This window comes from Cryptomeria japonica, chromosome 10 (assembly GCF_030272615.1).
Source record: "Cryptomeria japonica chromosome 10, Sugi_1.0, whole genome shotgun sequence".
Taxonomy (NCBI): Eukaryota; Viridiplantae; Streptophyta; class Pinopsida; order Cupressales; family Cupressaceae; genus Cryptomeria; species Cryptomeria japonica.
Genome location: NC_081414.1, coordinates 228397172 through 228416318, shown reverse-complemented (window position 1 = coordinate 228416318; position 19147 = coordinate 228397172). Strand labels below are relative to the sequence as shown.

Genomic DNA, 19147 nt, shown 5'->3' with positions numbered 1-19147 from the left:
GATGATGTGCCCACTACAAACGAGGCGTACATTGATGTGCCCACTACAAACGAGGCGTACATACCTTGCCTCTAGTGGGATTTGGACTTATGACCTCTCTTTCAAGAGCACAAGTTCAGACTGTACAGACCAACTCAGACTGTACAACTACCAAACATAACACCCACTATTAATCCATTTATCAAATAAATCTCTAGTAGAAAAAATATTTTCCAATTATGAAATACAACACCTTCCCAAAATGTTCATTTCTATCTTTATGGAAGTGATTTCACTCTTTGCATTACAACTTAGATCTTACATTGCATTGGAGTTCTCCATAATGGTTCTTGCAACAACCTGTCTTGAATAGCTAGAGACTGAAAATTTTTCCAATCTGTGAGCATTAGCCTTAAATCATGAAGCTTGGTTTTTAATCCAACACAACAATTGGCATGCATGGTGCAAATCTTGGTAAAATCCTTGCGTGGTTCACAAAACCCACCAAAATAACTTGTATCCAAGAATCTCATTGACAAACCCATTTTCCTGATCTCCTCATTATGCTTAATATAATTTAGCACATCTTGGTCGTGCTTTCCTGGATATAACTTGTGTGAGGAGTACCAATATCTATAGAATTGTATTGTCCGATCATTGGATTTTACATAGTTGAATCCTCCATTTACAGCGTTATTCAAATCTGTAGGGTTGCCATTATAACGGTCACAAGCTATTTGAAAATCTGCATCTGTTGCCAAATGGTCGAATGGGTTTCTGAACCACATTATATCTGCATCCTGTACACACAATGATCCATATTGGTAGCAATTTCAAATATCAGTTGTAAGAAACGGCTATTCGGAAGTGAAGACTGAATTTCACAAATGATATTACATTGAAAAACACAAATGCAATAATTGAAAAACAAAAATCAGTTGTAAGAAACGGCTATTCTCAAATTTAATTCTGTTGAGGAGTTGTAAGAAACGGCTTCTTAAATATTATGCTGTTGAACAGTTGTAAGAAAGGACTATTATTAAATGTTATGCTGTTCAAACACTTGTAAGAAACGGCCATTCTTAAATGGTATGTTGTTCTAACAGCCAGTCATGATTATTTATCACTTTTATAGGCGATTGGGGGTATTAAGAAGATTACCCTAATGTAATAGTGGGGTTTAATTTATCGGAGAGTGTGATTTAAAATGTTGTAATATTTTTATAGGCGATTGGGGTATTAAGAAGATTACCCTGATGTAATAGTGGGGTTTAATTTTTAAAAAATCTGACATAAAATGTTGTAAGAAGTTATTTTGTTTAAAAAGATGCTTCTCATATAATAGTGGAGTTTAATTTTAGAAAATCCAACTTCCCTTTTTTGTTTTGAATCTCTTATCAGCTCAACTGTGGATGGATGTATGCAATGTGCATGGCATTAAACAGTCCACTTTTTGGTTCCCATTAATGCCCAAATTCTTATAATAGTTTATATTTACTTCTGAAAGTACAGTGGCATTAATCGTCATCAAAGAGAAATGAGAATAAGAGAAGAGAGAAAGGAGATAGGGGACAGCATACCATGAAACTGAAGCATTAATCCTTATAAATGAGTGTGATTTGAAATGTTAAAGAATTTTTTAATTTTAAAAAGATTAGCTTTATGTGGTAATGGATTCTAGTTTTAGAAGAAATGGATCATTGAGTGTTACCCCAATGTTGTATTAAAAACATACACAGTTGATTTAAGAAATAATCTTTTGAATACCAATTTTTTAAAAATTCTCTGTTTGTAGCAGTAGAACACCATTGTAACAAAAAGGAATGATCACAAAGTAAACCCATCACCTTCCTTTTTGTTTAAATCCATAACCTTCACTCTTTGTTTTGAATCTCTTACCAACTCAGCTCAGCTGTGGATGGGTGTATGCATAGTATTAAACAGTCCACCTTTTTGTTTCCTTTAATGTCCAAATCCTGCATTAATCTTCATCAAAGATAAATGAGAATAAGAGAAGAGGAAAAGGAGATAGGAGCCAGCATACCGTGAAAATGAAGCTATATCCCATTTCAAGCACAGCTCTCAGGAATTCAATTCTTCTCCACATCATCTTCAAGTAATCATCAGTCATAAAACGCTTCTCCCCGGAAAAGTCAATACCCTTAGTCTTGAGAATGAAGCAGTGAGAATGGATGGATGTGCACCTATTATAAGCCTTCTGATCCAAAGAAACTATAACCAGATTATTCAAGAACCTGCTAGTTCCTTCCCCAGTGTGAAAGCTCTCCAAGAAAAGATCTATCATGGAATCTGGTGTTGCCCATGCATAATTTAATGTGGTTATTATCACGGTCTTATTACCCATGTCAGCCTTCTGCAAAATTGAGTCCAGCTCTGGATATTCTTTCATCTGCATAACACAGACAATGATTTGTATTTCAGAGTCTGTACCAAATGTCACAATAATGTCTGTCTTTGCAAACAGAATTGAAGAAAGCTTAAGACCCCATGGAACAAGTCTCAGTTGGGCTTGAAAATGACTGCACATTGTATGACTGTTTCTAAACTGGAACTTTAAAAAAATTGGAATAAAGAAAATCCTCCTTCAATATTTATTATGTCGATAGGCGTAACTCTATAAGGAAAATGGGTTTTTTTATTCATATAAGAAAAACAAACCGCAATTTTGATGGAAATATATTTTGCTTTCAGCGTTTAAAATAAAAAAATACAGATTTTTATTTTTATTTTTATTTTTATGAGATTTGTGTATACATGATCTTTATCTTGAGTTTGGTTTTATTTTTAAAATTTGATATCTATCAACATATTTTACATAAAGTTTAACAATTTGTTTCTATCATGATCTTTGAAAGTTTAGAAGTGTTTTATTTGGAGAGGCAGGGAGTGGAACTGATAACAGTAAAAATCAGATCACAGAAAATCATTAGGTGCCAGCATTTCTTTAAAAAAGAGGTAAAACTCAGAGACTTTCCGAATACTGATTGGGTCATAACTAAAGAAACTTTGCATGAAGAAAATAAATAGATTTTTGGACACTTATGGAAAACCCTACAACATTATTGAAAGAACAGCTCAATGACAACACAGAAAACTTAACACCATTTTCAATTTCAGTTGAGCCAAAATTTGAACAGGAGAATATCTTAAACACCCCTTTCTTGGCCTAAACCAAATCAACTAGTAGAGAGTCCAAATCATTTTTACCCACTTATAATGTAAAATATTGAAAACCCACAGCTCTAAAAATGTTTCATACAACGACTTTCAACTGAATCAATTCAATAGCATATTGAATTTCCTCTCAACAGTCACATAAATGGCAGCCAAAAATGTGACTCAACAATGACTTCAACTGATTTAATTCAATTGTAGAGTTGAATTTCCTCTCAACAGAGTCATAAATGGATGTTATGTAATACATAAAATGCACACAACCCCATTCACAACACCTTCATCACTCATAAATGACTCATAAATGTATAGCAATTTATATAACCACATCAGATAGCAAAATGAATTAACGAATGATATAAAATCTTTTGTCAAAATCATATCAAATAGCAAAACTAATTTATGAATGATATAAAATCTTCCTCAAAATCACATCGGATGATAAAACAAACTTGTGAATGATAAAATCCTTCATAAAAATAAAAAATTGAATAAAAATTCCAATTTGAAAGGTTCCCAACAAGAAAACCCTCCCTTCAAGAAAACTCAATAATTGCACTGAGAATTTGCATACCAGTTTGATACCCCTGGCCCATGAATTTCCCAAAGAGAGGCTTTTCGCAGGAAGCCATTTAATCAGCTGATTTGGGCTGGCTGTATAGAATAGAATGACACAAGTGAGTGAAATTAATGCAACAAACAGCAAGATAAGCACACTGCTCCTTGTTCTCCACATGCCACACATTGCAGATGTTGTTTTTTCTCTCTAGTTTTCTGGATCTTCCTTCATCACTTCCTTCTGACCCAATGAAATGGAAAAGAAAAGAAAGGCACCTCCAATTGGATAAAGGTTAAAGATATTAAGGCGCAGAGAAGGATAATCTAAAGAAATATTGAATGTAAACAAGTCTTCAATGACAGGAAGAAATTTAAACAGAGGTGAGTTGAATCGCCATTTCCAATATAAGATTTTGTTTCAAGTGTTTGTTTGAAATAGAGCCTTGTCTCACATGTTGCTTTTAATTAGAGGTTCGTGAGCAGAAGAGGTTACATAAGAAACAAAAAGTAAACATCGTTCGGCTATTATGGTCAATATCATCATATCACTCTGGCATCTGTTATCCAAATGAAAGCTCTGTTTTATAATTGAAAATTGAAAATACATCATTACAAGCATAGTTCTACTCAGCAAGTATTGTACATTTATTTATTTTTAAATTTTATTTTATGTAGTGGTGGTCAATAAAAGTATTTATGTGTATCAAAAAGATTGATCAAGACATTCAAAAGATAACTACAAGTGTAGTATAACAACGTTACCATACATAAATATGATCAATATGTTCTATAAAAGATCAATATTAATATAGTCGTCTTATCAAAGAAGTGGAATGTGACATATTAATGAGATTGAAGCCAAGGTGATTTTGTAATGAGACATGTTTGTATTTTATTGTTGTCTAATTTGGGCTAGGTGACTTTATATCTATGCACATATGTTCACTAAAATAAATCCATCTCTTATGCATAACTAACAATTCTAGCTAATTATTCACGAAGATCAAAATTGTTTGTTCTAGTTATATGTACTATGACTTAGCTTCAATGGTTTGTCTAATGACCTAATCATTAGAGGACACGATATGTGACATATTGATCAAAAAGTATGTGGAATGAGACATATCTATATTTTAATGGTACCAAATTTGGACTACGTGAATTTGTATGTGTATGTATGCATTCATACACAAGTATATTCAAAATATTTGACAAAACATCTAATATAAATTCATTTGTCTCTATGAATAATATACAATTCAAAAAACTTCAATTACTTCTAAAGAAGCATGCTTTTGAACCTCAAGGTAATGAATTGTTACACTTCATACTACATAAAGATAGGTAGAGACATCATCATCACACACTTATATAATCTACCAAATATTGAAAGAACTAATTAAATTTTTAAAAACAACAAATTTCTTGTGATGAAAAAGCTCACTCACCTAGCCAAAATCTAACAAGTTATAATAGCTCCATCTAATGTTTTTTAGGATCACAATTCAACATTCATGGTGTTTTAGGGCAGGGTTCAGAATTTTGAGAGCCATTTATTCAATCGAATCAATCCAAATTTCTTGATGTAGCGTCCTAAAATTGCGACACTTGCAATTTCGACTGCATTTCGGTCTTCACGATGGCGATGCAACACGGAACCTGAATGGAGACCCCGAAACTTGTCCACGACACCAAAAACTGCATTTTCAAGCACCCTGGCCTGAACCTCCTTTGCACCCTGCTGTCCCGGGAGGTGGGACTAGAGCGCCCAGCGCCCTGGTCCTTCAGGACCAGGGCACCGCCCTGGTCCCTGGGTCCTATTTTGGGCCCGGTCTCTTTTGGACTTCGGGTCTTTATGTTTGCAAATTGGAAATTATCTTTCCTGGTCGGCCTAAGGTTGGGAAAATCAGTCTTTTAACCCTAATTGGCAAGTATATAAACTACATTTTCCTCTCCCATTTGGGTAAGAAGAAGGACATATGTGTACAAGCGTGGAAACTATACTCAAGCATTCAAGCATTCAAGCATTCCTTCAAGCAATTGATCATTTCAAGTCTCCATTCAAGGCTAAGTGTTGCATTCAAGACAAGGATTCAACCATTGAAGAGGAGATCACTTACAACATACAACATCTATACCTTCGCACATAAGGATACAAACATCCTTACAACAAGGTATTAGTACTTGTTTTACATTACAGACATTTACATTTACAGCATTGCTCATTTCTTGGTTAATTCCAAAACCGGGGTTTGACCTAAAGGCAAACCCCTAATCCCTAACCCCCCAATCGTCTTCGCTTTTCTGTGTGTAGGTTGCAGGTACGCGGCTGAAATTGAAGATCTGGAATCCTTGTGCAGAGACGAACAGATCCCCCTTCGTTTCGCGGATTTTTCGGAGGACCGTGGCGCTCGGGCGCCATCGTCCCGGCAACTTTCGCTCAAATTTGTAGGACAGCGCCGTATCGACATTTTACTGCTAATTCCAGGTCCGCAGCTTCATACTGTATTCCTATCTCAGTTTATAAGTGAATCTTTCTCACTTTCTATGCTTTCCTAGCTTAATTCTTCTATGCACATTCTTTACAAAAGAGGGTAGCCTTGCTGTCATAACCCTTGAAACTCATTTAGCATCCAATCTTGCATTGCGTGGGATTGGATCTTGTGGGTTTCAACCCCTCTTTTGAATGTAAAGTCTCTCCCCTAAGTGAAAACCATCAACCCTAGTGAATCTCCCTTCTCTCTCCTTGGAGTTGGAAGAGGGGAGAGCAACTAGGGTTCGATCGCGATTTTCCGCTTTACATTTTGGTGAACCCGACGTGAACATCCTTTCTGATTATTCATGGTTAGATCTGAAAATTGGATTCCTTGATTACATTTCCATGTTGATCTTTTGCAAAATTTTAGAGGTTAATTGCATAAAAACCCTAAATTTTCTTTTTAGTAATTAAGCTTGTGAAATGTCTAAATGTTAATGTTTGTTTCAGATCTACCCTTCTATTACAAATTATCAATTCATATCTATGCTTTAATTTTGAAAATTAAGTGGTTAAGTGTCAAAACCCTAATTTTTGAAACCTCTTGATTCAACCTTTGTCCGACAATTTCACTGATCAAAACATCTCCAAATCAGCTGTAACTTTGGATTCCGCAATAAAATCACAATATCTTTCATCCCTGAAAATTTGGAAAAAATTGCGAGGACCGTGTGCACTCCGAGCGCCATCGTCCCCGACATTTTTTCCGAAATTTCGGGAGCTAGATCTTACTGTATTTTCCTGCTAAAATCCAGAATTTTGGCTGATTTTATCAAATCTAACACTTTCAAAATTACAGTCAAAGTTGGTCTTGTGATTGCTTGGATTAAGGCTTCTAAACATTCAAAAATCATCGAAATTGAAATTTTGTGTCAAAATTGTGTTCTTACTGTCCTAAATCTGAAAAGTGTGTTTGCATTCATTCGAAATTTCAGTGCTTTATTCAAATTCTTACAATTTGTGACTTTTGAAATTAAGTGCTTAATTACAACAACTTTGATTTCCACTTTCAAAATCGAATTTTGCGTGAAATTGAATCAACCTTCAAATTTCGAAACTTGCATTGCTCTTAACATTCCCTCTAAAATCATAAAATTCAAATTTCAGTTTCCCTCTCTTTTTCAAAATTCAAATTTTGCATTTTTCGACAATCTTGGTAGGGTTCAATTTTGAGATTGCAACTTTAATTTGGCCTATCTACAGATCGTAAAATCACTCAATTTTTTCAGATTAGCTCTAAAATCATCATAACTTTCATCCCTGCAAATTTCGAAAAAAGTTGTCGAGACCGTCTGCACTCCGAAGCGCCACGGTCCCTGACATTTTTTCCGAAATTTCGGGAGATTGTCCTGATTGCATTTAACAACTTAAATCTGGAAGATTGGTTGGTTTTACTAAAATTTGCTACCTCTAAAATTCAAAATCTTCTCTCTTTCTTTAGTGCATGAGTTTTACAACAATAAGTCCTACTTACACTATTCCCGTTAGACGAAGCCGTAGAATTAAGTATTTCCGAGGTTTAACTACTGAGGAGATGGAACCTAATTTGAATAGCCTTTTTAACGAGGACATGGGTAATTCCTCTAATCCTCCTAATGATGAAGAAGCTCTCCATGAGGTTTCTGTAGAACAACTTTTGAAATTGGATAACCAATTTGACGATTTTCGACAATGGATGTCTCAAGAATACCCTGATAGTCGAGCTCTTCCTTTAATTGAGGGTCTAAAACGTATGCTTCAAAGTGATAAGAATGGAATTGATATTTTGCGTGGTATTGCACACATTGTGGATTCGAATGTGATGCCTATGAAGAGTTGTGCTGAAACTTTGGGTTATACACAACCTCCTACTCAAGTCAATCATTCTATTCCTTTGACGACTCCTATTGCTAGCATACCTACCTTTACATCAAACATAATGACTACTTCTCCTATGATCACCAGTCATGGGGGCAATCCTTCCTCTTCAATTAACCCTCCGCCTTCATTTAATCCGACTTCTTCATTCATTCCTTCAATGAGTGTTCCTATTACATCTTCACAAATGAACATTACGCAAGGGGGCAATTCATTCAATCATTCCATTCCTCCTTGTAGTGTTCCTCCTTTCCAATCATCTCCTATGACTAATTATCAGAGAGTCCCACCACCTTACTCTTTACCTTCTTTCAATAACATAACACCTCCATCTCAATCTAACACATCTAATATGAACTCTTCGACTGAAGCGACCATTAACAATCTTGCACAAACTGTCTCTTCTTTACAGCAACAAATTGCCTCTATGAATCAATCTAAGTTTAGTGTACCCACATTTGATGTTGTGAGCACACTTTCTCTTGACATTGTTCGAGCTATCCCTCCTAAACATGTTGAAATCCCGCATTTGGAGCTTTATAATGGTAAGGGTGATCCTCTAACACATGTTAAGACCTTTCAAACAATCTGTACTAATTTTGCCTATGACCAAAGGTTGCTTGCAAAATTGTTTACTAGAACATTAAGAGACAAAACCCTACAATGGTATTGCTCGTTGCCTTCTTATTCTATTACTTCTTTCGAACAACTTGCAAATGCTTTCATTCAACAATTTCAAAACAATATAAGTCCTAAAGTTACTTTGATTGATTTAATGCATTGTAAACAAGGTGTTAAAGAAAAAGTGACTGATTTCATTGGTAGATATAAGCATTTGTATGCTCAAATTTCTTTTCCAGTGCCTGACAATGATATTCAAAGAATCTTTATTTCTAATTTACAAAAAGATATTCGAGACAAACTTCTGTTTTCTGAGTTTACTTCTTTCCAACAGTTGTGTGCAACTCTTCACAATTATCAACTGACTGTGAGTCAAATGGAACAATCACATCCTATGGCTCCGAGTGATAAGGGTGATAGCAGTCAACAACCATTTGGGAAGTTTAAACCGAACAGAGATTCCATCAAATTCAATGAAAACATCATCAACAACAATGTGAATGCAGCATCAGGTGTGCCTCCTATTTCTAAATTTTTCAAGAAAGAAAGAAAGTATACTCCTTTGAATGAATCATTGCATAGTATTATGAATAAGTTATTGGAACAAAATGTGCTTACTCTTCCTCCTATAAGGCAAATTGATCCTGCAAAGATTACTTCACCTTATTTTGATAACAAAGCTTTTTGTCAATTTCATCGTCAGCCTGGGCATGATACTGAAAAATGTTTTTCTTTAAAGGGTAAAATTCAAGATTTGATTGATAATAATACTATTTCTGTTTCTGGAGTGAATGATAAAGGCAATACATCTGTAGCTCCTCCTAATCAAAATCTTCAGATTTTCACTGATCCATTACCTTCTCATACCTCTAATGCGATTGAGACTAATGATTCCTCTCTTTCATCTGATGGTCTTGTGTCTATGACTCCGAATGTGATTAACTTTGTAGAGCAGCAAGAAAACCCTAAAGAACCTTCCATCACATTTGATTCCAGTGAAACCATTAGGGCACCTGATGGTCCTTTATACATAGTTGCAAAAGTCAAGAATACACCTTGTCGTGGAGTGCTTATTGATCCTTCGTGCATGGTTAATGTTATTACTAAAGAATTTCTTTTTACTTTGCAATTGAATCAAGTGATATATGACAAAACAGATGTGATTGTGAAACTATTTGATGCATTTTCTTCTCCTGCAATTGGTTCTATTACATTGCCTATTGAGGTCCATAACAAATCCCTTGATGTGAACTTTGCTATTATTCCATCTTCCGAACAATTTCGTGTGAAGCTTGGCTATCCTTGGCTATCTTCCATGAAAGCTATTGCTTCTCCTATTCATAAGTGTTTGAAATTTCCCCATAATGGTGAAGTTGTTACTGTCAATCATAGTCTCTTTAAACCAGCTGAAAGAACTTCTAGCGTTCCTATTGATTACTTTTGGCCTAAACAATTCCAATCTCTTCCTCCGCGAAGTGATCATATTTTCAAATCTTATCAAAAGTGGAAAACAGATATGATCCTATCTCTAAGTGAACCTAGAACACCCAAACTTGATATTCCTATCGTTCTTGAGAAGGAAGTTCTTCCTTTGAAAGATAAAACCAATGTCTTTCCTCAAGAAGATTCCCAACCCATTCCTATGGATGTGACTATGCCTATATCTAATAAACCTTCTAAGAGTAGACCTATACCTCCTCGTCATGATGGACTTGGTCTCCTTCCAAAACCAAATATTCCTCCCTTATATGGAGCAGTCCCTCCTCCTTCTTTTTATAGAGAGAAGAGACCTTCTTCTTCTCCTATTATCTAGCCTAAGAGACCACAACCTAAACAAACAAGTGATAAGGATGAGAACATTCCTCCTCCTCAATCTTCGCAACTTCCTACTAAGACTAGACGAAATCGTTCTGCACGCGAATGTCGACGAAAGCGTCGTCTTAGAGCTCAAGCAGCTGCTTCTCAAACTTTGCAATCTCCAAAAACACCTTCAAAAAGCATTATTCCATTTTCTCCAAAATCTCCAAAACATAAGATGCATGATCGTCTTGATCCTGTGCAAATTAAAGACCCTATTTTTATAAATCTTGATGATGCTATAGATGAAAATGTTATTCATGATGAAAATGTTACTTCTCTTGCTTCTGATAGTGAATATGAACTTGTTGATATTGATAACCATTTATCTAATGAATTTTCTAAAGCACTTATCCTAGCTCCTAGACAAGAACAACGTGGCTTGGAACATGAACATAGCCCTTGTTTGGATCTTGTGATAGCTCCATCTGCTGTGTTGAATGTTCCTCCTCTAGCGTGTTCCCTGCCTTCCCGAAACATTGATCAGCAAGATCGGGGGGTAGATGACGTGCTAGACTAGTTACATTAGCATAGCAGATTCTCTCCTCCTCTCTTGTGTTACTTCTTCTATACGTTATTCTCATTCTTCTATTTGTTGTCCTTGGTGTTGTCTACTTGAGGACGATGCAAAGCATTGAGATCTCTTTTGGTCTCTCTCATGTTGACTCAAAAGACACATGTGTTCCCTTCTTCTAGGTGACCTTCCTTGATTGGGGAATGAAGAACAATTATGCATACATACATATGATATGTATACATGAATTATCATACAGCATACTGACCCCGAGGAAAGCGAAGTTACCTTGTGCTTTGTGTTTTGTGTCTATTATCCTTGGGTTTATCTCACACTTGGGGGCTAAATCCTTGCGATAACGTGCTCCTTTCCTTTCTCATTTCTTATGTGTATCACTACGTTAAAACAATCACCCCCGTTGAGGCATGTGCGATCGCTTTAACGTAGGGGGGCATACACCCTGTCTATCCCTTCAGGATACATGAAAATTTCTTGGAGAACTCAGCTTTGCCTTGAAAATTTTCGGTATTTCTCTTGCATGACTCATAGTGAGGGAACCTTACTACTGACAGTCATGGTTCTCCCTCGTGATCTTCCCTTTTACTTTGTCAATCGAAGTCGTAAGATCCTTAGTCCACTGGGGGCTTGGTGTGTCTTGCCTCCTTGACGTGGTGAAAGTCTTTCAATATTGTTTCCTTGTACTTTACCGGAAGTATGAGCATACATACTCCCGCTAAAGTGGGGGCTAAATGTAGCGTCCTAAAATTGCGACACTTGCAATTTCGACTGCATTTCGGTCTTCACGATGGCGACGCAACACAGAACCTGAATGGAGACCCCGAAACTTGTCCACGACACCAAAAACTGCATTTTCAAGCACCCTGGCCTGAACCTCCTTTGCACCCTGCTGTCCCGGGAGGTGGGACCAGAGCGCCTAGCGCCCTAGTCCTTCAGGACCAGGGCGCCCAGCGCCCTGGTCCCTGGGTCCTATTTTGGGCCCGGTCTCTTTTGGACTTCGGGTCTTTATGTTTGCAAATTGGAAATTATCTTTCCTGGTCGGCCTAAGGTCGGGAAAATCAGTCTTTTAACCCTAATTGGCAAGTATATAAACTACATTTTCCTCTCCCATTTGGGTAAGAAGAAGGACATATGTGTACAAGCGTGGAAACTATACTCAAGCATTCAAGCATTCAAGCATTCCTTCAAGCAATTGATCATTTCAAGTCTCCATTCAAGGCTAAGTGTTGCATTCAAGACAAGGATTCAACCATTGAAGAGGAGATCACTTACAACATACAACATCTATACCTTCGCACATAAGGATACAAACATCCTTACAACAAGGTATTAGTACTTGTTTTACATTACAGACATTTACATTTACAGCATTGCTCATTTCTTGGTTAATTCCAAAACCGGGGTTTGACCTAAAGGCAAACCCCTAATCCCTAACCCCCCAATCGTCTTCGCTTTTCTGTGTGTAGGTTGCATGTACGCGGCTGAAATTGAAGATCTGGAATCCTTGTGCAGAGACGAACAGATCCCCCTTCGTTTCGCGGATTTTTCGGAGGACCGTGGCGCTCGGGCGCCATCGTCCCGGCAACTTTCGCTCAAATTTGCAGGACAGCGCCGTATCGACATTTTACTGCTAATTCCAGGTCCGCAGCTTCATACTGTATTCCTATCTCAGTTTATAAGCGAATCTTTCTCACTTTCTATGCATTCCTAGCTTAATTCTTCTATGCACATTCTTTACAAAAGAGGGTAGCCTTGCTGTCATAACCCTTGAAACTCATTTAGCATCCAATCTTGCATTGCGTGAGATTGGATCTTGTGGGTTTCAACCCCTCTTTTGAATGTAAAGTCTCTCCCCTAAGTGAAAACCATCAACCCTAGTGAATCTCCCTTCTCTCTCCTTGGAGTTGGAAGAGGGGAGAGCAACTAGGGTTCGATCGCGATTTTCCGCTTTACACTTGAAACAACTATAAATGCAAAGGGTTGTTTTGGAGTTTCTAATGAGCTTTAATTGCAATGCAATCACCTAATCAAAACTACCTAAAATCTACATATGTAAGGTAGATGTTTTCTACATATCATTCTCCTCTTATTGACATAAAATCATAAGACAATTAGAGAGAGAATCTAGAATAACATTAAATTCGTTTATAACTATATTTAAGAGTATTATTTTGTCATGTGATGATAAATATTGTTAAGTTGCTCATGGTCAAACCAAAAGTACGTCCTCGTATGGTAGATTAAGGCATGAATCCATATATCTATTCACTCAATAAATTCCTTATCTCCACCCTCATGTTTGAGTAAAATTATTGCAAAGAAATGGGCTCAAGTCTCAATTAGATAACAATAAATACCTTGCAGAAAAATGCCAAAGACAACAAAAGTGTCTTTGGACATGCAAAATCTCTGATAAGGCGTGTAGTAAGAGATAGGGGACAAAAACCACTTTTTGGTCCATCTAAGGCATAACATGAGTGTATTATAATATTCTTGCATTATGTGTCATAAAAGAAAGAAGGAAAAGAGGTTGAGCTTATTTGAACTTGATCCCTACCTCTATTGCAACAAAACACAAGTAATAAATAACACACACATTTTGGAGTTCATGACGTGTGTGAGGTGGAGAAGGTAGGATTTTTGGTTTCTAATTATAGTAATTGAATACAATACCAATTTGTCCATTTTTTTGACTCAATATTTTTAATTTTTTAGGAAATCAAAATCCTTTAAACCCTAGCAAAGAGCTTGGAGAACCAAACCTGCAACAAAATCCTCTATCGATTCCTCAACATCCTCCTTAAACACAAGAAATGTAATAGGTCAATTTGGAAACAAAAATAAAAGTCTATTGATCATTAGGTTGAAAAATCTAAATTCAACTTGTTTCCATTAAAACCATCACCACCTCATTGAAATCTATAATCATCTCTCATATAGGTTCCATGAGTGACCAAATTAACATGTGGTCCAATAAGAGTGAGGAAGTGCAACAATATTATTAATCAAAATTGTCATACCAAGTAAAAAAATAATTTAATATTGAAATTTAATTCACATGTGTTGTTCATAAACTAATGCACCCCTACATGCAAATTGCAAAAAGTTCTTTGTTCATTAGTGCCAACACCAAAGAATGAGGGAATTGTTTTTTCAGAGGTGGCAAATAGGATTTAGCATCCTCCATGCAACAACAATAATCTCCCACAATATTTTTCAAGAAAAATTTATTGCAAGTTTTTTATTATGGAACAAACAGGTTTTGAAGGGATCCAAAACCCTTTAACAAAGATCTAAAACAATATGTTTCATAAAGATATACCCATTTTTTAATACCAACCAAGAGTCAACAAAACACCAGCAAAAATCTACAAACCACCAAAAAGACAACAAAAAGAAAGAACTAGAACAAATTTTTAAGGGCCTCCATGGCCTTAGCTTCCATTTGTGTCATGTTGAGAGAAATCTTCTTTAGTTCTTGTATATCTTAATTAGGATATTTCTTCTTCAAGTTTGCTCCAGTTCTCTTAGAAGGCCCAATCGTCTCATCATGTTTCTTCTCTATAGTATCCACATCCAGAATAGCCCCTTCCTGATAGAGAATTTCAAATTTTCCAACCATGGTGTTTATGCTTTCAGCTAAGTTCTTCACCACCTTGTGATTGTAGGTAACCAGAGAGATAAGATTCTCATTAACTTTTTAGAATTTACTCTCCAGTTGAATCAATCTACCTTCATACTCTTTCTTAAGTTTGTCTTCCAAAACTGAGATTCTGCTATCATAATCTTTCTTCAGATCACTCACCGTGCTCACCGTTTTCTACATGGAATCAACAAGTGATATCCTTTGGTCCACGGTCCACTGTTCTGCACCTTGGTTATCCTGTTTGCTAGTGATTTCCCAGAGTTTGATATTAATACCCTTTATTTCATGGAATACCCATTTAAACATCCTAAAATTATCCACATATGGAGTCTCGAGCATTGGCCATAACATCATCAGGGTTCTCTCTATCCAAGCTAAGAAAAGGGGATTTAGAATTGAGATCACTAGGGAAGGGGGTTCTATAATTCTTGTTGGGGACGGGTTTAGACTTGTTCGGATAGAATTGTGGGAGGGTAGAGATTCAGAGTTAGAAATGGATGTAGGGGAGGGGGTTCTATAAAATTTAGCTCTGTCCATGGAGAGACCAGTGACCTCAGCAATCAACTTCTCATCAATCTCGACCTTCTTTCCACCAATTTGAATTTTCTCGTCCTTCAAACCCTTGGCAAATTTCTTAGTGACACTAGCATGAGAACCATGCAATATCTCAATGAAAGGGGTAATCCCTCCACGATCCAAGATGCACCATATGGTTTTGTTCTTTTTGATATCATCACAGTTCAAGGGTTCGACCCTTTCCCTTTCACCTCCCATAGTAGTAGCAATGATAGAAAAATGCAGAGTTAGGAGACTTTGAAGGAAATAAAATAATACCCAGAAAGCATACAAGGCTGAGGAGAATCACAATAAATCAGCACGTTGATTAATAAAATCCCAAACCATTATTTCAAGAGGTTGTCCTCAATGAGATCTCAAATTACTTTGATATGTGTGACTTCTAGGGTAGAGGTGAGGGCTCTCCATAGGATAGAGAGGGGGTGAATCATGCCCATGCCCAAGCATGGAGACCCCTTTCTAGGCCAAACTTGAGCATGTCACAATCCCTTCCATTTTGAAGGATAGCTTTGAGTTGGAGACTCTACAGTCCATTAATTTCCTCATAGAGACCTTGTTACAACACAATAGGCCTTTAGCACCAAGTGATGGGGGTGAAGCTCCTATGTCTTAATGATGACTTCATATTTTTCAAAACTATGGATTTTTCTATGATTATTGGTTTGAGGATTCCAAGGATGCATGAGGTTAGGATCATGAAACATCCATATTGGATGATATTGTGTTCACAAATAATTTTTTGTATAGGACATTTCGAAATGATAGATACGTAATTTGAATTAGGTTAAATGCAATTTACTATATTTCCTTTTGAAATCTAAGATTATAATTATATTAATCTTCAATGGTTGAAAATTAATGTAAATAATATGTAAAAAAATTAGGATTAGAGTATTTATCCTATTTTTGTTAGTCCTTCAACTCCCAATTATATGGCTACATTGAGTCCATAGGCATGTAATCAGTTTAAAAAAATAGTAAATATAATACATTTAAATTTTTTCTTTATATATTGATGATCTTAAAATTCATATTTGATTATAAACAATTAGATTTTGGATCTTTGACACCAAGATCTATTGGTTGGACCAGTCATACAAGTTTCACTGGGGGTAAGCTTAAAAATATAATTTTAATCATTATGTTTGTAAATAATGATAGGTAGATTTTGGTATAGTAATGTTTCTTTATTCTTAGTTGATGACATTAGTTCAACTTCAAAGAAGAAGAAGATGAGAGATCATGCAAACCCCCCTCAATAAAGTCTCCTATAATGATAGTTTTTCTTAAAATTGAATGTCGAAGATGATAAATTTTCACCAAATAACATTCCTTCCCTTTGAAAGAAATAAAACTAAGATGATATGCAAGATGTCTTTACATTCCTAAAGAGAATATGAGGGAATAACAATGAAGTGTGATGGTGTTGGCAACAATAATGAAGGAAGACTGAAAGGGGGGGTGAATCAGTCTTCACCGGATCAACAAACTTAATCACAAATAGAGATCTGATAAACTACAACAATAAAAAAGATAAGTAAATTGAAAGCACAACACACAACACCAAGATTTTTGACATGGAAACTCAGGTAAGGGAAAAACAACGGTGGGAACCTACCCACAGTAAAATGATACTCTACAGTAGTATGTGAAAATATTACAATGGGGAACGCACATGCATTCAGGCACACTGCCTAGAGCTCACTACTCAAATATAATGACCCGGAAGGCCACAACCCTCAGGGAAGTCTCACTAACTTACAACAAGATTTAGAGTACAATCCGAAAGGAATGAACTGAAAGAATAGCATCTCCAAATGCCTAATTGCAATTCCGGTTAAGCACAAATGTCTACCCTGCCACACCAATCTCTACTCAATCACAATGTCAAAGGATGAATCACTTTTACACACATAAACCTCTCTCTGATCATGCAAACACACTCTCTATCTATAAATTACATGAATATATCACTTATATATACAATTCATCAACCTTGATAACAAGGTCAGCTAAACCCTCAACTGACAATTACAAAGTTACATCACATGATACAAAGATCAACCACCGAACCAATATAATGATTTACATGACATAACATGGACCTAATTCAAATTTTCAAATGCTCAACACCACCGGAAATCACACCAAGATCAACCGCAACACGCCACACCACCAGAAATACCGCACAATACAAAAATCATCACCGGTTCATGAAAACCACCAATAACTCGCACAATGATCAATGTGGATCATCAAAACAAATAGGACAAAATTAGGAAACACCAGCAAGCACGTTAGAATCATCAACAATAGCTGCACCAACACCACTTATCAAATCTTCATCGATCAACATCTGAAAACTCAAGAGCACAACCAATTAGCAATTGTCACGAAGAAAGATAACTTGCGGAGCACCAAAACATGATCCACCTGAAATGAAGATACACAAGACCATCCCAAACAATATACCAAAATCTCATCTCAAGATCTGATCACACCGTAATATATCGAAGAAAATACTGAACTCTGTAGGAAATTTTAAAAACCTACAGCTCTAAAAATGTTTCATCTTTGTTAACGTACAATGACTTTCAACTGAATCAATTCAATAGCATATTTGAATTTCCTCTGAACAGAATCATAAATGGCAGCCAAAATGTGACTCAAGAATGACTTCAACTGATTTAATTCAATTGTAGAGTTGAATTTCTCTCAAGAGAGTCATAAATGGCTGTTATGTAATACATAAAATGCACACAACCCCATTCACAACACCTTCATCACTCATAAATGACTCATAAATGTATAGCAATTTATATAACCACATCAGATAGCAAAATGAATTAACGAATGATATAAAATCTTTTATCAAAATCATATCAAATAGCAAAACTAATTTGTGAATGATATAAAATCTTCCTCAAAATCACATCAGATGATAAAACAAACTTGTGAATGATAAAATCCTTCATAAAAATTAAAAATTGAATAAAAATTTCAATTTGAAAGGTTCCCAACAAGAAAACCCTCCCTTCAAGAAAACTCAATAATTGCACTGAGAATTTGCATACCAGGTTGATATCCCTGGCCCATGAATTTCCCAAAGAGAGGCTTTTCGCAGGAAGCCATTTAATCAGCTGATTTGGGCTGGCTGTATAGAATAGAATGACACAAGTGAGTGATATTAATGCAACAAACAGCAAGATAAGCACACTGCTCCTTGTTCTCCATATGCCACACATTGCAGATGTTGTTTTTTCTCTCTAGTTTTCTGGATCTTCCTTCATCACTTTCTTCTGACCCAATGAAATGGAAAAGATAAGAAAGGCACCTCCAATTGGATAAAGATCAAAGATATTAAGGTGCAGAGAAGGATAATCTAAAGAAATAATGAATGTAAACAAGTCTACAATTACAGGAAGAAAATTAAAAAGACGTTAAGTTGAATCGCTATTTCCAATATAAGATTTCGTTTCAAGTGTTTGTTTGAAATAGAGCCTTCTCTCACATGTTGCAGAAGAGGTAACATAAGAAACAAACAGAGGTTCGTGAGCAAAAGAGGTAACATAAGAAACAAAAAGTAAACATGTCCGGCTTTAATGATCAATATCATCATATAACTCTGGCATCTGTTATCCAAATGAAAGCTCTGTTTTATAATTGAAAACAAGATTGATCAAGACATTCAAAAGATAACTACAAGGTGTATTATAACAACATTACAATACATAAATATGATCAATATGTCTTATAAAATATCAATATTAATATAGTCATCGTATAGAAG

General features: G+C 35.9%; 1 protein-coding gene across 1 annotated transcript; it reads right to left on the bottom strand.

Annotated features, from left to right (window-relative positions):
- Positions 1 to 238: 238 nt before the first annotated feature.
- Positions 239 to 4142, bottom strand: LOC131077780 (uncharacterized protein At4g15970). Its single transcript, XM_058015329.2, has 3 exons — positions 3749 to 4142; positions 2024 to 2389; positions 239 to 779 (listed from the first exon to the last, which is right to left on the bottom strand). Exons 1-3 carry the CDS (start codon positions 3917 to 3919, stop codon positions 291 to 293), a joined length of 1026 nt encoding a protein of 341 aa, XP_057871312.2. The 5' UTR covers positions 3920 to 4142; the 3' UTR covers positions 239 to 290.
- Between the last annotated feature and the right edge of the window lie 15005 nt (positions 4143 to 19147).

Bases quoted from the DNA above. Each gene is read 5' to 3' on its own strand.
- LOC131077780 (XM_058015329.2), bottom strand. From the start codon at position 3,919: ATGTGTGGCATGTGGAGAACAAGGAGCAGTGTGCTTATCTTGCTGTTT. The intron at 2,390-3,748 runs GTATGCAAATTC...TGTGTTATGCAG, and splicing joins GGGCCAGGGGTATCAAACTG to ATGAAAGAATATCCAGAGCT. The intron at 780-2,023 runs GTATGCTGGCTC...TTGTGTGTACAG, and splicing joins GATATAGCTTCATTTTCACG to GATGCAGATATAATGTGGTT.